At 41.2% G+C, this 20,552-nt stretch overlaps 1 protein-coding gene across 1 annotated transcript in view; it reads right to left on the reverse strand.

Moving 5' to 3' along the window:
* The window catches only part of CDH8 (cadherin 8), a 525,615-nt gene that overhangs the window by 131,711 nt on the left and 373,352 nt on the right, over window positions 1-20,552 (reverse strand). Inside the window, exons 7-8 of the mRNA XM_069738885.1 lie at window positions 13,088-13,341; window positions 4,603-4,739 (exon numbers count right to left, since the gene is read on the reverse strand). Of these exons, the coding sequence (XP_069594986.1) occupies window positions 4,603-4,739; window positions 13,088-13,341 (391 nt within the window). The remainder of the gene's footprint in view (window positions 1-4,602; window positions 4,740-13,087; window positions 13,342-20,552) is intronic.

A 20,552-nucleotide genomic window follows, 5' to 3' on the forward strand; every position in this document is an offset into this window, starting at 1 on the left:
AACTATGTAGCTAACAATTTTTTTTAATGATTATTATCTCGAACAACCAGCAATTCCAACACAGAAAATTCTAACACAGTATAAGTTATGTTACAGGCGCTTTCACTTGCACTTTATTTAATTTTTTTCTTAATTATGCTTCAAAATGACACCCAAAAAAATATTTCTAAAGCCAATTACAACTTCCAGACAAAGTTTTACTGATATTATTTTTTTTTTCTGCCTTTCTTGACAACAAATTCGATGTAGAAGTGGATGCCCGGGTCTGCGCGAAAATATAGACATGGGCTAATTTGTCTAAGGAGCACATTGCTAGAGGTGACTCTTCTAATGATCTGACTACTTCTTCACATAATTGGATTGTATTGATTTTCTTAGTGGGTTTATAGAATCTCAAAAATTACCATCTTGTTCTAATTACAGGAAAAGGCAATCATACGTGTTATCATGACAGTGAATTAAAACGCAGAGCCATATTACTAATGGAAACCCCCAATGAAAATAGAGCGGATCGCTGCTAAGTTATCCATAAACCTCACGTTTTCATTTTTTAAATACCGATTTTTCTTTTTGGGACTTTCGAAGAAAGGACCGCCGCGTAATCCTCCATAATTGGAGTTTTTAATTGGACAACTTCTAATTAAAAAGTAAAAAAAATAAATAAGTAAACAAGCCGTCTGGTAGGTTTTTTTTTATATATATAAAACGATCATGAATGTATGCAGAACGCTTTCTTGTAGTGCCAATTAAAATCATAGCCTAGAAAGCAGCCTGGAACCTAATTAACTATCACTTTCACCTTCAACAATACCATCTTTGTAGTAATAAAAGGCGCTCTATCCTTTACTGTTCGCCAACGGAAATTGTTGGATAATCAGTGAGTGCATCAATAGGTCAATTCCAGAGAAACGCTCATGTGTCGCGGTAAACAAAAACAAATGATGTTGCATATTTTTTTAAGTGGAAAGTCGAAAAACAATTGGACCTGTTTATCTAAAAATAAAGACACTGTAAACAAGATATAATTAACATATAAATGAATTAACATATAGAAATATATACTGGGTTTTAGGATCTGTCAGTTCCAGGAATTAAGCAACTGATTATGGCTACATCGACAGGACCTTTATTTACAGGACCTTTATTTACCGCGATCTTGAAATGTCGGCAAAGTAGTACATTTTTGCCAAGACTTAAAAAAAAATCTCAAAGTGAACGCAGCATTTGAAGGCAACTGTAGGATCATCAATTAGATGCAAATTAAATATTGTTCCTTACATGTGGGTGTCCATAAGAAAAGGAAACATTATCATGAGCCATGTCCTCAAAAAAATTACTCAAGTCAAAGAGCCTGGAAATAAATCATGGTCAACTTGACTTAACTCTATAGCATCTTCACTAACTTGACTTGATATACCCTGCATATAAAGCTATTAAACATATATATGTATATTTTAAAATCCTTTGCCCTATAGAGTGTTGGCATCCTAGTGGGCACATTTCCGATAACCAGTTCCATTAAAACATATATTAATTTTCTAATGGCCTCAATCTCGATCCATGGTGACTTGATGGATGAATGATCTGTAGGAAGCTCGATCTTGTGTAAGCCTAGATAGGTCCACCAGGGTCTTCTCCTCCATTATTTTGATAGTATCAAGCCATCAGGTTACTGGTCTACCTTTTCACCATGTTCCTTCTATTCTTCCTACCATCCAGTGATGGCTATCTTCATATGAGGATGTCCAAAGTGGGCAAGTCGTAGCTTATTGAGTCTTGCTTCCAGTGACTTGTCTGGCCTGATTTGTGCCAAAATTACTTTGTTTGTTCTTCTTGTCATCTATAGTATTGAAAACATCTCCAGAATTATATTTCGAAAGCATCAATTCTTCTGTCTTGTTTCTTTAACATCCAGGTTTCACATATGTATGTAACCACAAAAAAAAACCATATGTATGAGCCATGTTTTCAACATGAGGGAAATGTCCTCGATTTGAAGACCTAGTCCCTAGACTTCATTGTTGAAAAAAGTATACCATTCAATATAGTATGCCAGAGATTATTAATATTTAGAATAACAGCTTTTTCACTGTATTTCTCCTTGAATATTCAATCTTCATGCAATAAGCCCCTTTAATATTTATCATATTATTTATATATTTTTTCAGATTTTTTTTTAAACTAGCAAAGCACAAACAGACAAACACTGAACAAGAACAATATTTCTCAATGTTCTTAAGCCTTGTGCCTTCTACCTAAACAAATTACAATTTAGTACCCCTTAAGCCAGGATTGCACACCAAAGCTCCTGGACCCCAATGCAAAATCTATAACAGAACCATCACCTAACGTGTGTCATTAATAATACTGATGGCACCCTTGGAACCTTGCCGCCACCAGGGATTAAGTGCAGCTGCTACCTCTGCACCCTAAGGTTCTACAGTATTTTGATGGACCAATTCATTCTTCAAACCATGCACTAGATATATGAGTGTATATTACGTATATTACCTTTTTTAAACACTACTTTAACTGTTCATCCACCAACCGATTGCAATCCTATAGAAAATCCAACATTTCCATAATGGAGCACTTTATGTTAAATAGCTAGACTCTTCTTTTTCGGCATTTAAGCCTCAACCCAACTCAAATCAAGTTGTGACCAACCGATAATGGCTCATTAAACAACTTTTGAAAAGGGCAAATATTTGGAAGCTTCACGGTAAACCAAACATGTCAGACAATGGACAATATTGATTCATGATCTCTAAATTATCCACTGTGAGCAACATAGTTGTTCAACAAAGGTTCAACAAAGGACAAAGTAGGTCTAAAACATGTTGCCTGTGAGCGCAGCTGATACAGTATACCTTTTCTGCCTTTTTCATTTTTGTGCTGTTGTATTCAACCATTTTTTGCCTGTTATATTACTGTATCAATAAAGCAATTCGGCTATGGTTTGGACTGTCGCTATTATCGGAGTATTCACCGTGACAGGGAGTTGATTGCACATTTTTCATATGTCAGACAATGGATAATATTGACACATGATCTCTAAAACATTCCTTAAAAAATTGGCAAACTTACTGGTTTCTGTAGCCATCGCTGTGATGTTGTGCCCCATAGTTGTGCCGAATATCCCCCATCCTCTGGAACTCTCTGCCTCAACACGTCCGACTATCAACCACATTTGGATCCTTCAGACGGAACCTGAAATCCCATCTCTTCAGGAAAGCCTACAGCCTGCACTGACCCCGCTGCCGCCTCATCACTACCAGAGATACTGCCTCACCAACACCGGAGCTCCTGCAACCCTCAACCTACTGTCTCCTTCCCCATAATCCTGTAGAATGTAAGCCCGCAAGGGCAGGGTCCTCGCCCCTCTGTACCAGTCTGTCATTGTTAGTTTTGTTATGATCTGGTGGCCTTGGAGCAGCATGAGACATACTCTGGAGAAGGTGGCCCCTGTACTGACCGCAAACCCTGAACTTAGCAGCGCAACTAGAAGTAGCCATGGGGGGTACCTAACTCTCCCTAGACCCCTCGACACAGCCTAAGAAACTAACTACCCCTAAAGACAGAAACAGGAAACCTATCTTGCCTCAGAGAAAATCCCCAAAGGACAGACAGCCCCCCACAAATATTAACTGTGAAAGGAGAGGGAAATAACATACGCAGACATGAAATCAGGATTTAGCATAGGAGCACATGCTAGCTAAATAGAAAGAATAGAACAGAGTACTATGCGGTCAGTATTAAAACACTAGAAAATATCCACCACAGAAAATACAAAACACCACATCTGACTAAAGACATGGGGGTATATCTGCATCTCCAGAGACACAGCAAGGCTGCAAAAAATACTTCACAGACAAAGCTGGACAAGACAAAACATGAAAATGCACAGAACTATAAGGTCCACAGCAGGTGGACAGCAAAAACGAAGCCAGGACTTATCTTTGAAGAAAAGCAAAGCGAACAGGAGAGACCAGAAGGGATGTGAATCCTCCAAAAACAATGGACAACTGGCAGGGACTAAAGAGTCCTGCAAAGCTATATACCCCAGTCAGTTTTGCAATTAGTAGATACACCTGTCCAATCCTGCAGTCGAGGCACAACTGCATTACCCTCTACAAACACCGGAGGGAGCCCAAAAGCTGAATTCATAACATAGTTTACTGTAAGTGATATCTGTAACTTGTATGTAACCCCTTCTCATGTACAGCACCATGGAATCAATGGTGCTATATAAATAAATAATAATAATAATAGTTATCTCTCTGTCTAGTGCCATAGCCAACGTTATTTTGAGGCTTAACAAAGGACCATGCAGGTCTTAAACATGTTGACTGTGAGCGCAGTAGATATTTCTTTTCTGCTGTTTTAATTTTTGTGCTATTGTGTTCAACCATTTTTTTGCCTTTTACACAACTGGATCAATAAAACAATTCTTTTAAGAAAATGTGAGTGTCGGCTATGGTTTGGAATGTTGCTATTACCCGAGTATTCACCATGACAGGTGAGTTGATTGCACCTTTTTCCTATGTATGGACAAAATTGCTATGATCTCTAAAATATTCCTTCAAAAATTGGCAAACTTACTGGTTTCTGTAGCCACCACTGTGATATTGTGCCACATAGTCGTCTCTCTGTCCAGTGCCGTAGCTAACGTTATTTTGCCATCATCCGCATTGATGTTAAATTGACGATCCAGATCCGTATGTCGATCGATAGAAAACCTTGAAATAAAAAAAACACATAAATGATGAAAAAAATAAATAAATAATGGGACATTGTTTGTTTGGTTTGTATCACTAATAGCATTAGTAGATGTCCACAGTAACATCAGCTATTTACTCTGTGGCACCATATGCTACATGTTTCACAAACACTCGGTAAATCAACTGTGGCGTGATAAATAGGCATCGTCAATAAGGAAATTATGAGCCGGATTCAAGTTTGGCTGATGACATGTTTAAAACCTGTTATTAATCAAGCTATAAATATGCAATCTACGACATTTATCGTGATACAATATATCAAACCGGCTGCATGCCATGCAAATTAATTACACTGGCGTCTCGGTGGTATAATATTTAAAGCTGTGATTTATTGGTAGATTATTTCAGTTAATTCATATTATAAAGCAAGAAAAGGATTTCCAACTTCTCCTGGATGATTGGTTACAGCTCTAGAAACTGTTTTAAATGGTCTTTCATGTTACTAGTAGAGTTGAGCGAATTTGTTTGGATTTGGTTCCGAATACGATCGGCATCGAATTTGTTTTTGCAATATTTGTCAAACACAGCCGAACGTCAATAGAGTCAATGGGAGTAGAATTTACTGAATATGTTCGGAACTAATCATCAAACATACATTCGACACGAATAAGGTACCAATATGGCACGAATATGGCAAATTCAGATTCGGCGAACAAATCCGAACAAATTCGCTCAACTCTCGTTACAAGATATTTCACATGAACTTTTCTTTTACATACGCATCCCTTCTGCTGATCACCCTTGCACCGTACCACCAGTAGTGGAAAGGTACGATAAAGTTCAGATTTTCTCTCAAGCTTTTATGGGTGCAAGAGAAATGTCCTCCTCATCTACCAAGCCCAAATACACCAGGTATATTTTAATTTATTTTAATTAAGTCCTACTGGCTGGTCAATGGCCGTGCTAGTCAACAGAACCAAGTAGAGGCTTCCATTGGAAAGGTAGAGTTACAGCATTTTTGTGGTATTGCAAAGACCAAAAAATGCCAAATGGGGGTGAAGCAGAGAGCACACCATGCGCAATTCAAAAGGGACAATATCATTCTCAGTGGCTGGATGAGGTGTGTGGCTCCAGACACAACACTGGGAAAAGCAATAACATATTTTTCAATGGCTGCTGCTCCACCCGCTGGGTCCTGTTCGTGGAGTAAAGAAAGACAAGTGAGGGCTCTACACTTTCCAGAGCCCCTGCTTCTCCCCTTTGTTTACGGAGACCAAAAAAAGTAATTTTGGTGTTCTTTAATTTTTTTTCTGCTTACAGTGTTAATTATTATATTTTGATAAATATCACTTTTCTGAACATGTCAATACCACACTTGTGTTTTTCAATTTTATTATTTTTTATTATTATTTTAACTTTTATATACACATTGCTTAAAAAAATAAAGGGAACACTTAAACAACAGAATATAACTCCAAGTAAATCAAACTTCTGTGAAATCAAATTGTCCACTTAGGAAGAAACACTGTTTGACAATTAATTTCACATGTTGTCGTGCAAATTGAATAGACAACAGATGAAAACTATTGGCAATTATCAAGACACACTCAATAAAGGAGTGGTTCTGCAGGTCCACAGACCACATCTCAGTACCAATGATTTTTGGCTGATGTTTTGGTCACTTTTGAATGTTGGTTGTGCTTTCACACTCATGGTAGCATGAGAAGGACTCTACAACCCACATAAGTGGCTCATGTAGTGCAGCTCATTCAGGATGGCACATCAATGCGAGATGTGGCAAGAAGGTTTGCTGTGTCTGTCAGCGTAGTGTCCAGAGGCTGGAGGTGCTACCAGGAGACAGGCCAGTACACCAGGAGATGTGGAGGGGGCCGTAGGAGGGCAACAACCCAGCAGCAGCAGGACCGCTACCTCAGCCTTTGTGCAAGGATGAACAGGAGGAGGACTCCCAGAGCCCTGCAAAATGACCTCCAGCAGGCCATAAATGTGCATGTGTCTGCACAAACAGTTAGAAACCAACTCCATGAGGATGATCGGAGTGTCCAACAGATGGGGGTTGTGCTCACAGTTGATCACCGTGCAGGATGCTTGGCATTTGCCACAGAGCACCAGGATTGGCAAATTTGCCACTGGCGCCCTATGCTCTTCACAGATGAAAGCAGGTTCACACTGAGCACAAGTGACAAATGTGACAGAGTCTGGAGACACCGTGGAGAAAGATCTGCTGCCTGTAACATCCTTCAGCATGACCGATTTGGCAGTGGGTCAGTAATAGTGTGGGATGGCATTTCTTTGGAGGGCTGCACAGCCCTCCATGTGCTCACCAGAGGTAGCCTGACTGCAATTAGGTACTGAGATGAGATCCTCAGACCCCTTGTGAGACCATATGCTGGTGCGGTTGGCCCTGGGTTCCTCCTAATGCATGACAATGCCAGACCTCATATGGCTGGAGTGTGTCACCAGTTCCTGCAAGATGAAGGCATTGAAGCTATGGACTGGCCCACCCTTTCTCCAGACCTGAATCTCATTGAACACATCTGGGACATCATGTCTCACACCATTCACCAACATCACATTGCACCACAGACTGTCCAGGAGTTGGTGGACGCTTTAGTCCAGGTCTGGTAGAAGATCCCTCAAGAGACCATCCGCCACCTCATCAGGAGCATGTCCAGGCATTGTATGGAGGTCATACAGGCACGTGGATGCCACAAACACTACTGAGCATAATTTCCTTGTCTTGAGGCATTTCCACTGAAGTTGGATAAGCCTGTAACTTCATTTTCCACTTTGATTTTCAGAATCATTCCAACTCCAGTCCTCAGTGGGATATTAATTGTGATTTACATTGTTAGTTTTTAGGTTTTATTGTTCTCAACACATCCCACTATGTAATGAATAAAGATTTACAACTAGAATATTTTATTCAGTGATATCTAAGAAGTGGGATTTTAGTGTTCTCTTTATTTTTTGAGCAGTGTATATTTTTTTATTTTATTATTAACTTTTTATTGAATTTATTAGTCCTTCTAGGGGACTGTAAGCTGCGATCATCTGACTACCTGTGCTATATACAACAATGCTACTGTAAAAATCACAGTCTCCTTTGAAACTCGGCCACAGGTTATGTCATGCTGTAAACAGCGATAAAGGGGCAGGACGGCGTACTGGAACCCGCACCTGTAACTACCACTTAAATGGGGCCGTGGCTTTCCCTTATCTCGGGGGTACCTATGATGGTTAGGAGGCCCAAGCCGCCAGCGTATCCCTGTCTCCTGTGCAGGCTCTATCAGGGGCTCCCTCTCCCCCCAAAGGAGGTGGACTGCACCAGTGTAATAATACAACAAATAACAGGGTATACAGACAAGGTAACTAAAAGTCTCAAACTCACCAAATGCTCACACAACCACAGAGGAAAAACAGAGAAGGGAAGAGAAGGAATAAACTTAGGAAGGAAAACAGGTTTAACATGCAACCAAAACTGCAGACACCAATTTCTGTAAATAAACACCAACACTACGCTCCTTCAACCTCCGAGCCAGGCAGTAGAACTGATCACTGACACTGGCTGAAGTCAGGACTGGGTCTATATAGAGGATCAGATGACAAAATCCAGCTCTCAGCAACTTAGCAATAAGATTAACTCCTGCAATGCTGGCACAAGCAGCTAGGTCAGAATACAGGTGAAGAGCTTCTGTGAACGAGGCCCAGAGTGCTGCGGTTCTCTGGAACCTCTCTGTCGCGGTAGCCCCGTGACAGGTTAGTTTTCAAGGAAGCTCCAAAATGACAAGCTCAAAGGTCTTAAAAGGAAGCAACCCGCAATCATGTCACAGGGGCGCCGATAGAATGATGCACTAGTGCACTGTTAATGCAAATGTCAGAATTTTAAAGCGGCATTTAACCCTTTAACAATCTTGTTTGGTGCAAGGAATGTATTTATTGTAGCACGCAACCTTTGCCTGACAAATAAAAGTCTGCTCCATACACTCACTACCAACTTGCGCCGTACTTGTATGGCAGATGTCAGTAAGGGGTTCAATAAGGGTCCTAGTGGTACAATGGTCAGGCTTAATAACAATTGACATCGTACTAGTAGTGTTTAATATCTTTCGTGTCTTGGATTTATTTTTGGATCATTGTGTCCAGATAAATATGGGTCTTTGAAGATTTCCATTTCCAAACTCAACTCTATTGGGAAAAATAAAAAATGTCCAAGATATAATTGAAAATTTATGCTAGGATGCAAAAACATATCAGTGTCTGGACACTACTTGTGAAGCTACGTGTTAGGTGTCGAGTTCCCGCCTCTGCACAGGGAGAATTTCAAACCATCTCTGCTGCGGTCTCCCATTCTTCTCCAGCAGCATAACCCAAAAGAAGAACCACAGTCAAAAGTCCAATATATCCAAAACATAGAAAACTTTATTTAGATAAATATCAGGTACATTAACAACAGTAAGGAACGATCACCGTGCAACCCACAGCACGCACAAAAATGGGACAGGGGAGGATAGCCTATCATCACATAACACAGTATATAGAATGACCCTGCATAATGCATACAAAACACATATGTAAGTAGGTAAAGGTCAGTTCATATGTCTGCATATATGGGCACAAGCTCCAAACAAATATTAGCAGTAAGAACAGCCAAAGTTATCATATACATACCGGTCAAACGTGTAGGATAACAAGATGGGATGTATAGGCACACCACCCCCGTCCCCCCGATGCGCGATTCGGCAAATGCCTTTCTCAAGGGGTATCCTTGCTACCATGGGCAGAGTTTGCGCTTAACAACACCGTAGCCGACTCCACCGGTCAGACTCCATTCTTCCTAAATTATGGCCAGCATCCACGTGTCCCTGTGCCCATGCCAGTGTCTTCCGCCGACTCCAGGGTGGCAGACTGGGCTGTGGAGGCACGGGACATTTGGGATCGCACGCAGGATGCCATTCGGGCCTCCAAGGAGAGAATGAGGTCCTCCGCCGATGTTCATCGGCGCCCCGCTCCGACCTTTGCCCCTGGCGACTTGATGTGGCTCTCCGCCCGTAACATCAGGCTGCGAGTTGAGTCCACTAAGTTTGCACCTCGCTACTTCGGTCCCTTCAAGGTCCTCGAATAGGTTAACCCTGTGGTCTACCATCTGGCCCTTCCTCCACGCTTGGGTATCACCGACACCTTTCATGTGTCCCTCTTGAAACCCGTATACATGTCCCGGTTTTCCGAGTCATCTGGCAGGACATCGGGTTCGTCTACGGACGATTACGAGGTGAACGCTCTTTTGTGGTGCAAGGTGGTACGTGGCAAAAAATTCTATTTGGTGGATTGGAAGGGTTATGGCACAGAGGACAGGTCCTGGGAGCCTGCTGAACACATTCGAGCTCCACAGCTCATTGCTGCCTTCGAGCGTATCGGGGTCCAAGGAGGGGGGGTAATGTTAGGTGTCGAGTTCCCGCCTCTGCACAGGGGGAATCTTGAACCATCTCTGCTGCAGTCTCCCATTCTTCTCCAGCCGCAGTGGAGTTTGCTCAGCGGAGACGTCGGTCCCAGCGTCTTGCTCAGTCTTACTCTATGCATAGGGTTACTGCTGCTTTTCCAGCTTCTGCCATTGAAGCCAGTGCTGGGCAGTGGCGAGCAGATGCTTTTGGGACTAAGTCCTGCTTTTCCCTTTCTGAGCATGCCCAGGGCAAGATCTCCCGTTGGAGATTGAGGGTCACATGCTCAGATCCCATTGGTCCTCCAGGAAGGTCCTAAAGGTGCACAACTTCTGTGGCAGCCTCCCATTGGTCCTTCTGGGAAGGTCATATACATGCTGCAGCTATATAAGGTTCACATTACCGCACGGCCATGCGCTAGGGTACATTTGTAAACATGTGTGTGTTGTGAGTGAAAGTCCCTCTTTAAAAATCCCCTCCCTATTGGATGACTGCTCGTGGAAGGTGGATGATTGCTATCTAGCACCTGACAGCCATCAGCACGTAACACACCATAAAGTGTCTAATTGCTGTGACCGCCAGTGCGGCGCCATGCGCTTTCACCTGACCCAAGCCCGGGTGGTTAGTGGCGTCCGCCAGTGCGGCACCGCATGCACTCTCGTGCATCTTTAATTATTATTTTGGTTACGCTGACACCCCATTAGCGGTGTCGAGCGCAAGTAGTCTAGACGGACTCGGATCCCTAGTCTTGGGACTGAGCTCGGTGACTCCTTGCTTGCGCTCTTGTGTGCGGTACTGAGGCCCTGTGATGCAACAGGGATCGCTTTCTTCATACAGGGTGAAGTTAACCCGTGTGTGTATTCACATTGTACCGCCATATAGTCTGTCATTACTTGGCAGCACGTTCCATCTCTGCACGGTGGACCCCGGGCTGCGAACGCACCTTATTCTATCTTTCTTATTATTTGGTGCATTCCGCTAGCCCTAACACTATGCTACCTTAACAATGACCAGTCTTTCAATTTTACTCACAAACAAAAAATCAAGGTAAGATCAAACACCTTTTTGAGGGCAATGTCCGTGCTCAACTTCTCCTTGATCATGGCACTCCCGAGGACACCATAGCCTCAAGTGTTGTTTTAATAAGGCAATAGACTGGGACTAACTATAGACTAGGTAGAACACCACGCAACAAACTGTGGACTTACAAAAGAAAGGTGAGCAAAAATACTTTGAAGGGAGAAGCCGTGCTATGTTATTTAAGGTGTCCCTGTGATTTCATGATTAATAACAAGACGACACGTCAAAATAATATCAAAGCAAAAAATGAGCAACTATTTGTTACAAAAAAACTCTATGATGCCATGTATTCAATCAAGACCAGTACATTAGGCATATGCTATTTTTCTCACATTCTGGGATTATCGGATAACATATGCTTTGCCACTGTTCTGTAAAATATCACCATATTGTTTCCTTAATCCAAGAAGTATATGTTTTTCCATCAGCGCAAATTACATCAACATGGTTCTCAGTTTATAACTACGTAGAAATATGTTCTTGTTTTCAGAAATGAATAAAGTATAATCTTGTCTAAACTTTTGTGTCTGTATACAATTTGTGGTGTGGCAGATCTACCAACTTAGTCGGACTTAGTTAAAAGAAAAATCCGACGGGACATTTGATCGCTACATACATCTTGACATCTTCTGGCTACATACCTTCTACAAAACTATTACCTTTCTCCAAATATTATGTCTTACAATTGCTAATTCAATACGTTGTGATGACATGCTAGCTAAATCCTAGACATCCTTCAGGTTGTATCACACTTGAACACATAATATGCAAATTGCTTCTTCTGAGAAAAAGAGGACTTAAACTCTATAGCGCCACCTGTTGGAAGTAGCAATCCTACAAGTCACAATCAACTCTTTAACGAGTCATGCAATATGACTTAGGATAAAAGCCAAATTAGTATCTCAATTCGCAGACACGGTGTTTCAGGCTGTTGGCCCTCATCAGTGCGAAGCATGAGAACTAATTTGGCTAGGGGAGAGGCTCTGGACTGGGGTCTAAGGGTACCATCACACTGAAATTGACGCTGCAGCGATGCGACAACGATGTCGATCGCTGCAGCGTCGCTGTTTGGTCGCTGGAGAGCTGTCACACAGACAGCTCTCCAGCGACCAACGATCCCAAAGTCCCCTGGTAACCAGGGTAAACATCGGGTTACTAAGCGCAGGGCCGCGCTTAGTAACCCGATGTTTACCCTGGTTACCAGCATAAACGTAAAAAAGCCAAACACTACATACTTACCTTCCTGTGTCTGTCCTCCGGCGAAATTCACCTTTTTCTCGGCAACATTATCAGTAAAGTGTCAGGAAGTCCCATGACACATAATATAGTTGGCCTGTTCCCCCAAACTCAATGGGTTTGGCCAACTTTTCTTGGAAGTTGGGTAACTGCAACTATTGTCAATGAGGGTAGACCATGTTATCTCCAATATATTATAGAGTCTATTGAGCAATGACTGAATAGAGTTCAGATACTCTACACAAGACATTCCGGGAATATCCTGGAGATCAGAAAGGTGAGTGATTGACCAGTGCAGTTGAGTTTGTGCCCACCAGTTTTTTTCCAAATGCCAGTCCTCGCGCCCCAGAACAGATCAGGTTTTTAGGATTTCCTCATCAAGACATCAAAAACTGTGCAATACTAAAGCTGAAAATAAGATCTGTTGGGGGCCATGTGGAGTGGAGTTTCGGAACCACTGGTGTAGACCAACAACTAATAATAACTAACTAAGCTAATATCTCTTGTTTTATGATTATGAACATTGGCTAGACATTTTTGTGATACTCTCCAAAATGGATGTCTCCGATGTTAGAATAATTCAAGACACAGTACCTTATGGGACTTGATATCGAGTCGGGGTCTCGAGCGGTCACTTGGCCAATGACACCATTGATGGCAGCATTTTCATGTACTTCCAGAAGATAAGTAGGTGATGAAAATACCGGTGGCTCGTCTGCATCCTCCACTGTAACTTTGACTGTTGCGGTATCTTTGAAGGGGACCCCACTGATGAAATGTGGATCGATATGAGTATTGACGGCTTCTACCTTCAGTATATACGATTTTTTGCTCTCGAAGTCCAAAGGCTGTTAAGAATGACAAAGATAAATGTCTTTTACTAATGACCACAGAGGCAAGAACAAATGAATTTAATGCTGATGGATGAAAGCTATGTTCATTTAAGCACATTGACTGAGTTTTAATGCAACCACAGTATCGGCCATGTGCTCGCTCGGGCCGAGCCTGTAAATTGTGTGGGCATTTATTGATATCTGTTTACGTTGCTTCAAAGAAGTCAATCTTTTTTGTGCCCTGTCCTCTTTACCTTTCTTTCTTGAGCTGGGATATGCAGAATGTTCTTAGTCTGCGGTTCGAGAGTCGGAATTTTGCAACAGATAGACAGTAAAAGTTTATCAGTGATTACTCTACCGGCACATTGCTAAAATTCCTAATCAGTGACTCGCCAGTAAAAGAAATAAACGAGGTGAATTCTAATACAGCCTCAGGGTGCTATAAATATTTTAGTATTTCTTCGACAATGCATAAAATACAAGGGAACACATGAAGCCACGGTAGCATTATGCATGGCAATATACCATTATCTAGCACGTGCATTATTTTTTAACACTTGAGTACTTTTTTTTGTTTATTACTCCCTTAAAATCAATTTTAACAACAGCATTACTTGTGGGTTTCATCGTTTTGCCATTTTTACAAGGAAATTCTGAAAACATGTCGCTCAACTTTCTGACCGGATAGTGTATTATCGGTGTAATGTCAACTTTTGCCTTCTACCATCCTCTTCTCGCTTTAAACAGTTTTACATGTACATTTTATCTCCGTTTTTGATTTTAGTATTCACTTCTAATCTGCAGAAAACAGCTGATATCAGAAACAAGTGGAATTAAAAGTAGCTAACGGCATGTGCGCGGTTTTAATGAGAAATGTCAATCTCTCATCAGCTGTCGCAATTTGATTCAAATCTTCTAATCTAGGAGGTTGTCCCTGTCTGTCAAGAAAGTTTGCTTCAAATATAGAAACATACTTGTGACATTCCGCAAAGACGTAGACAGGACAACGTATCAATCTCCACCCATCTCCATATGGTGACGGGGATGGCAGTTGGCTTGCTAGCGTGAGCGACAGAAAGTTAAGCATTGGCTCGAAACATGTATATGTCTCCTGTTCGTAGAATTTGATTTTAAAACCTATTTTGTAATTTTTTAATTTGTCGGAATACTTTTCGAAAGTTGACCTTTCACCAAATTTTTTCATGCCATACTGGACACACAAAACCGTAATGGCTGTAGAGCAGAAAAAACATGTTTTTTATTTACTATTTTGCTTCTCCATTGTGGAGACATTAGCAAAGTATTTGGCACCTTATTACTTTAGTCTGAGACCTTACTCAGATGTTCGAATTTTGTGCATTAAGTGCTGTCCATGATATCTGTGATATTCCATGGAGCCATTCACATGTTCAATCTTTTTCCCGGAACCGAGTGATCATTGGAAATTATCCAAGACATGTTCGATTTTGATATGAGGGACTGATAAAAACTGGCAGTGGAAGACAATGGATACGTGAAAAATTTGACATCCGAGCATGGTTGGATTTTCATAGACCGTCAGAATGGAAAAAATTGAGAATTTGTTTTTTTTCCATTCTCTACCTACAAGAAACTAGGATGACACTCGTACAACACTCTGATCAAACGCTGATCAGAGACTGATCAGAATAATTGGGACGATTTTCTCATGCGGGAAAAATATCGGATGCCTGATTGAGGTCTAAGAGGGTGTTTTCATTAGGGGCATGTACTTCTTCTCCCTGCATGAGTTGCCATCTGACACCTTCTTGGACTTAAAGAGGTTGTCCAGTCTTGGGGTACAATCTACAGTCAATATATGTGACTGGAGACTTGTGAATCCTAAAAGTGAGCACACTGCACACTGTCAGGATTCTCCGGTACTGATGGCGGGAGGTTGCGACCATGTGACCACAAATATACGATTTACATACATTCCGACTAGATGTGTCCATCCTCGCTCAATTCAGTTGCATTGAGCGAAGCTGCACACATCTAGTCTGCACACGTTCATTTGTATGCAAATCGCAAATCCTGATAGTGTGCAAAGCTCGCTCAAGTGACTGCAGATTTGTTCCCCAAGTCTGGACAACCCCCTTAAACAAAAGTTAATGCATTAGGTGCCAAAAATTTTGATAGCTAATATCTCTGAAACGGAGAGACAGAATTGAAAACAAGCAAAAACTGTTTACTCCTCTCTATAGCCACTATTACATCATGTGTCTGGTTCAAGGAGAACAATTAGGTGAAAAGTTCTCTTTAAATTGGTAAGTTCGGAAGGTAGAAAGAGAATGTATGCTGCCCGTGCATTCTACTAACAGCTTAATCCCTTTCTGCCAGCCGACGGAATAGTACGTCAGCTGGCAGATCCCCTGCTTTGAGGTGGGCTCCGGCGGTGGAAAATGGAAAAAGCTCCGGGGGTGAAGGGGTTAAAGAGTAATTATTTTATTTTTTATGTCATGAATCTGATTCTTGATTTTCAAAATTCTCAAGCCACTGGTAAAATCTGTATGGAGCGAAGACAGATTTTTACATTACTGATACTGGAGATGATAGTCGCTACTCAACACATTACATAGATTGGACGAGGAGGAGGGTGGAGCTCTGACTCTAGAAACTTCCTTTACACTCCTCCCCCTTACATTAAAGATAATCTGTTACAAGGTTTTATATGAGAGCAGCATAATGTAGTGGCAGACAGCCTGATTCCTGGGAAGTCACTTGCTCAGCAGCATGCTGTAGTTTCAATATGATCAGTGTTTTATCAGCAAGGAATTATCACTTCAGGACTAGTCATCAAGTGCCAGGCAGTCCAGCTAATCTGTGTTATCCCACCCCCACCACTGATTGGCAGAATTCTGTCAATGTACATTGTACACAGAAAGCTGTCAAACAGGGGCGTGGGCGTGGTTAAACAAGGATCAGCAGTCTGAGCACTGCTACATGTACAGTAGAGAAAAAATTGATTTTTTTTTCAAAACTGCACCAAGCAGCCCTATAAATGTGACTGCATAATGGTCTATTTCCCCTACCATAACACTTTAAAGAAATTTCACATGTGCTACTTTGTAAGAAGCCAATCACAGTTTATTGTATGGTCTTCATTCTAGACAATCTGTCTCTTCGAGGAATTACCAAAAGGCATTTTCATCATTGTGGTCATGATGGACCCTTTAGCCCTTGCAGCAATTATTTACTTTTGCTGTACTTAAATATATACTTTGAGGTCAAGATACAAGTATATGTAGAGCCTTGGGCAACAGTTACATTGTATCGTCTGTCTTCCTCATCCCCTTATAGTCAATACAACCCCTGGCAAAGATTATGGAATCACCGGCTTTGGAGGATGTTCATTCAGTTGTTTAATTTTGCAGAACAAAAGCAGATCACAGACATGGCACAAAACTACAATCATTTCAAATGGCAACTTTCTGGCTTTTAGAAACACTAAAAGAAATCAAGAACAAAAAATGTGGTAGTCAGGAATGGTTACTCTTGTAACCAAGCATAGTGAAAAAATTATGGAATCATTCAATTCTGAGGAAAAAATTATGGAATCACCCTGTAAATTTTAATACCAAAAAATACCATCTGCATCAAATTAGATCTGCTCGTTAGTCTGCATCTAAAAAGGAGTGATCACACCTCGGAGAGCTGTTGCACCAAGTGGACTGACATGAATCATGGCTCCAACACGAGAGATGTCAATTGAAACAAAGGAGAGTATTATCAGACTCTTAAAAGAAGGTAAATCATCACTCAATGTTGCAAAAGATGTTGGTTGTTCACAGTCAGCTGTGTCTAAAATCTGGACCAAATACAAACAACATGGGAATGTTGTTAAAGGCAAACATACTGGTAGACCAAGGAAGACATCAAAGCATCAAGACAGGAAACTTAAAGCAATATGTCTCCAAAACAGGAAATGCACAACAAAACAAATGAGGAACGAATGGGTGGAAACTGGAGTCAACGTCTGTGACCGAACTGTAAGAAACCGCCTAAAGGAAATGGGATTTACATACAGGAAAGCTAAAGAAAAGCCATCATTAACACCGAAACAGAAAAAGGTTACAATGGGCTAAGGAAAAACAATCGTGGACTGTGGATGACTGGATGAAAAGTCATATTCAGTGATGAATCACGAATCTGCATTGGGCAAAGTGATGATGCTGGAACTTTTGTTTGGTGCCGTTCCAATTAGATTTACAGATGACTGACTAAATTTAACAAGCAAATTTCCACAGTCATTGATGATATGGGGCTGCATGTCAGGTAAAGGCACCGGGGAGATGGCTGTACTTACATCTTCAATAAATGCACAAGTTTATGTTGAAATAATTTTGGACATTTATCTTATCCCATCAATTGAAAGAATGTTTGGGGATTATTAAACTGTTTTTCAAGATGATAATGCATCCTGCCAACTGTGAAAACATTCCTTGAAAAAGACACATAAGGTCAATGTCATGGCCTGCAAATTGTCCGGATCTCAATCCAATAGAAAATCTTTGGCGAAAGTTGAAGAAAATGGTCCATGACAAGAATCCAACCTGCAAAGCTGATCTGGCAACAGCAATCAGAGAACGTTGGAGCGAGATTGATGGAGACTCCTGTGTGACACTCATTAAGTCCAGGCCTCAGAGACTGCAAGCTGATATAAAAGCCAGAGGTGGCTAAACAAAATACTAGTGATGTTTTGGAGTGTTTTTTTTGTTTTTCATGATTCCATAATTTTTTCCTCAGAATTGAGTGATTCCATATTTTTTTCCCTATGCTTGGTTAAAAAAAAGTAACCATTACAGACTCCCACATTATTTGATCTTGATTTCTTTTAGTGTTTCTTAAAGCCAGAAAGTTGCCAATGAAATGACTTTAGTTTTGTGCCATGTCTGTGATCTGCTTTTTTTCTACAAAATTAAACAACTGAATGAACATCCTCCAAGGTCGTTGATTCCATAATTTTTGCCAGGGGTTGTAGTTACTCGCCTCTTAGGCCATGTTCACATGCACCATTTTTGCTCAATTTTTTTTTGGAGCCTAAACCTGCTCTCTTTTGGCAATAAAAAGACTTCATTTAGGAAACCTGTATTCAACATTTTGGTAACATTTTCTTTAAGTGTGGATTACATATACGTTTAATAAAGCTAATTTTATTCACCAAAAATGCACCAAAAATTCTTGTTGCAATTTTTCCTAGCATTTTTTCACTTTCTCGTTGCTTAAAAAAGCTTTTAAAAAAATGCTGAAAAAATTGACATGCTGTAGACGTAAAACATGCTGCAGTTCTCAAATTCAATCAGATTTTTTTTTAAATCTAGTGTGTGCAAGAGATTTCTTAAACCTCATAGTTTTTGCACACTACAAAAAAGCAGCTTTTAATTTGCAAAAAAACTGCATTATATATAAGTTGCATTCTTTGTTAGGCATTGGGATTCTCCCAAGTTGGCAGTCTCCCATTCAGGACTGGCTGCTCATATTGCTGCTTAGCATAGACATCATCCCCTGCATCTTGCTCAGGTTCCTGGTATTTGCTTAGTTACCGTTGGCTCTCCAGCCAATCCTATAGTAACCAGTGTTGCGCAGGTGTAGTCTTGTGCTCTGGAGCCTAAGTCCAGAAATCACCTTACTGATCATGACCGTGAGGTGGAATCTTCTCATTGGTGGACAGATGTCAGCTGCTCTGTTGATGTAGCAGCCCCGGATTGGTCCGCGGCCAAGGTCCTGTCCATTTAGACATGAGCCTATTGTATAAAAGGCTCTCAGAGGCACACGCCGATGCGCTATTATCATTTATGTGTGGCTGTTGCCAATGGATACTCTACCACTCTGTCTGCATATGTTGTGTGTCTGTCTAGCCTTGGGACTGTACATGTTGGCAGGCAGCTAGTGTCAGTGGGGGCAGTTAGTCATTGGCTTAGCATCTGGTTCCTACATGTGTGCAGTAGGCATAGTAGAGTTCCAGAGCAAGCACAAACCTAGTCAGGGTATTATGCAGAGCATCTGTTCAGTTGCTGTGTGCGAGTGACACAGCTGAGTTGCAGAGCATCTCTTTCATTCATGTGTTCGAGTGACACAGCTCAGTTGCAGAGCATCTCTTTCATTCATGTGTGCGAGTGACACAGCTCAGTTGCAGAGCATCGGTTTCATTTCTGTGTGCGAGTTGAGTTCCTGTGATGATTAACATGGCATAGCACTTAATACTCTTTAGTACTGTTCCTCTCTGAGCTTGGAATTCAGCTTCCCATTCACACTGAGTGGCGTTTAACTCAGTGTGTGCAAGCAATCGCTCACTGCATGATCCGTCATTGTTCACACTAGCAGCAGTTTAACATCTCTGCATGGTGAACTCCGGGTTGCGATTGCACTTTATTATTACATTTATTTAGTGCAATCTGCCAACCCTAGCACTCTTAAGAGGTGCATGTTTTTAACAGTAATATTTTCAGGAAACAGCAAATCTATTAATAATCTTGCAGGGGGTCAATGAGGTAATGTTTCCCATTGAGGAGATTGAAAAGCCATGTCAAAGTGAGGAGACTTATAAGCCATGTATGTTCCTCTGGGAAATTAAATATGCAAATTGTCTATTCAGAAAAGAAGAGGACTAGAATTTGCTGCTTCCAATAGGTGACACTAACGTTCTAGTCCTCTTCCTCACTGAAGAGGAAATTTGCATATTTATTTTCCCAGAAGAGCATGCATGGCCTTTAAGTCTCCTTACTCTGACATACCAGGCTTGGCTTGTCACTCTCCACAAGGAGAAATGTTACTCATTAGAACTCAGCTCAGAGCCTCTTACCTAGCCAAATCAGATCTTATATATCGTGTCTGCAAATGTATTCCAAGTCATTTTGCAAGGCTCGTTAAAGAGTCAATATTGACTTTTAGGATCGCTGCTTTCAATAAGTGGAGCTAGAGTTCTACTCCCCATCCTCTATGAAGAGACAATTTACATATAGGAATCTTTCAAGAACCACATCTGTTAGCATCCAGCTAAATTCCAACTTTAGCTTTTCTCCCCCTTAACCAATGGAGTAAGGTTTAGCTATTTATGTTCTTTTACAAACAAACAAGAGGGGAGAGGCTCCTGCTGCAGCCAACGGTATTACAGTCAAACATAGACAGTGCGGAGGAGGAGAAGAAGGAGGAGACATAACTTATTTTCTGAGACACACAGAGATTATTTTAAATGTTTTTCAGCTCTA

This window comes from Ranitomeya imitator, chromosome 9 (assembly GCF_032444005.1).
Source record: "Ranitomeya imitator isolate aRanImi1 chromosome 9, aRanImi1.pri, whole genome shotgun sequence".
NCBI classification, from domain to species: domain Eukaryota; kingdom Metazoa; phylum Chordata; class Amphibia; order Anura; family Dendrobatidae; genus Ranitomeya; species Ranitomeya imitator.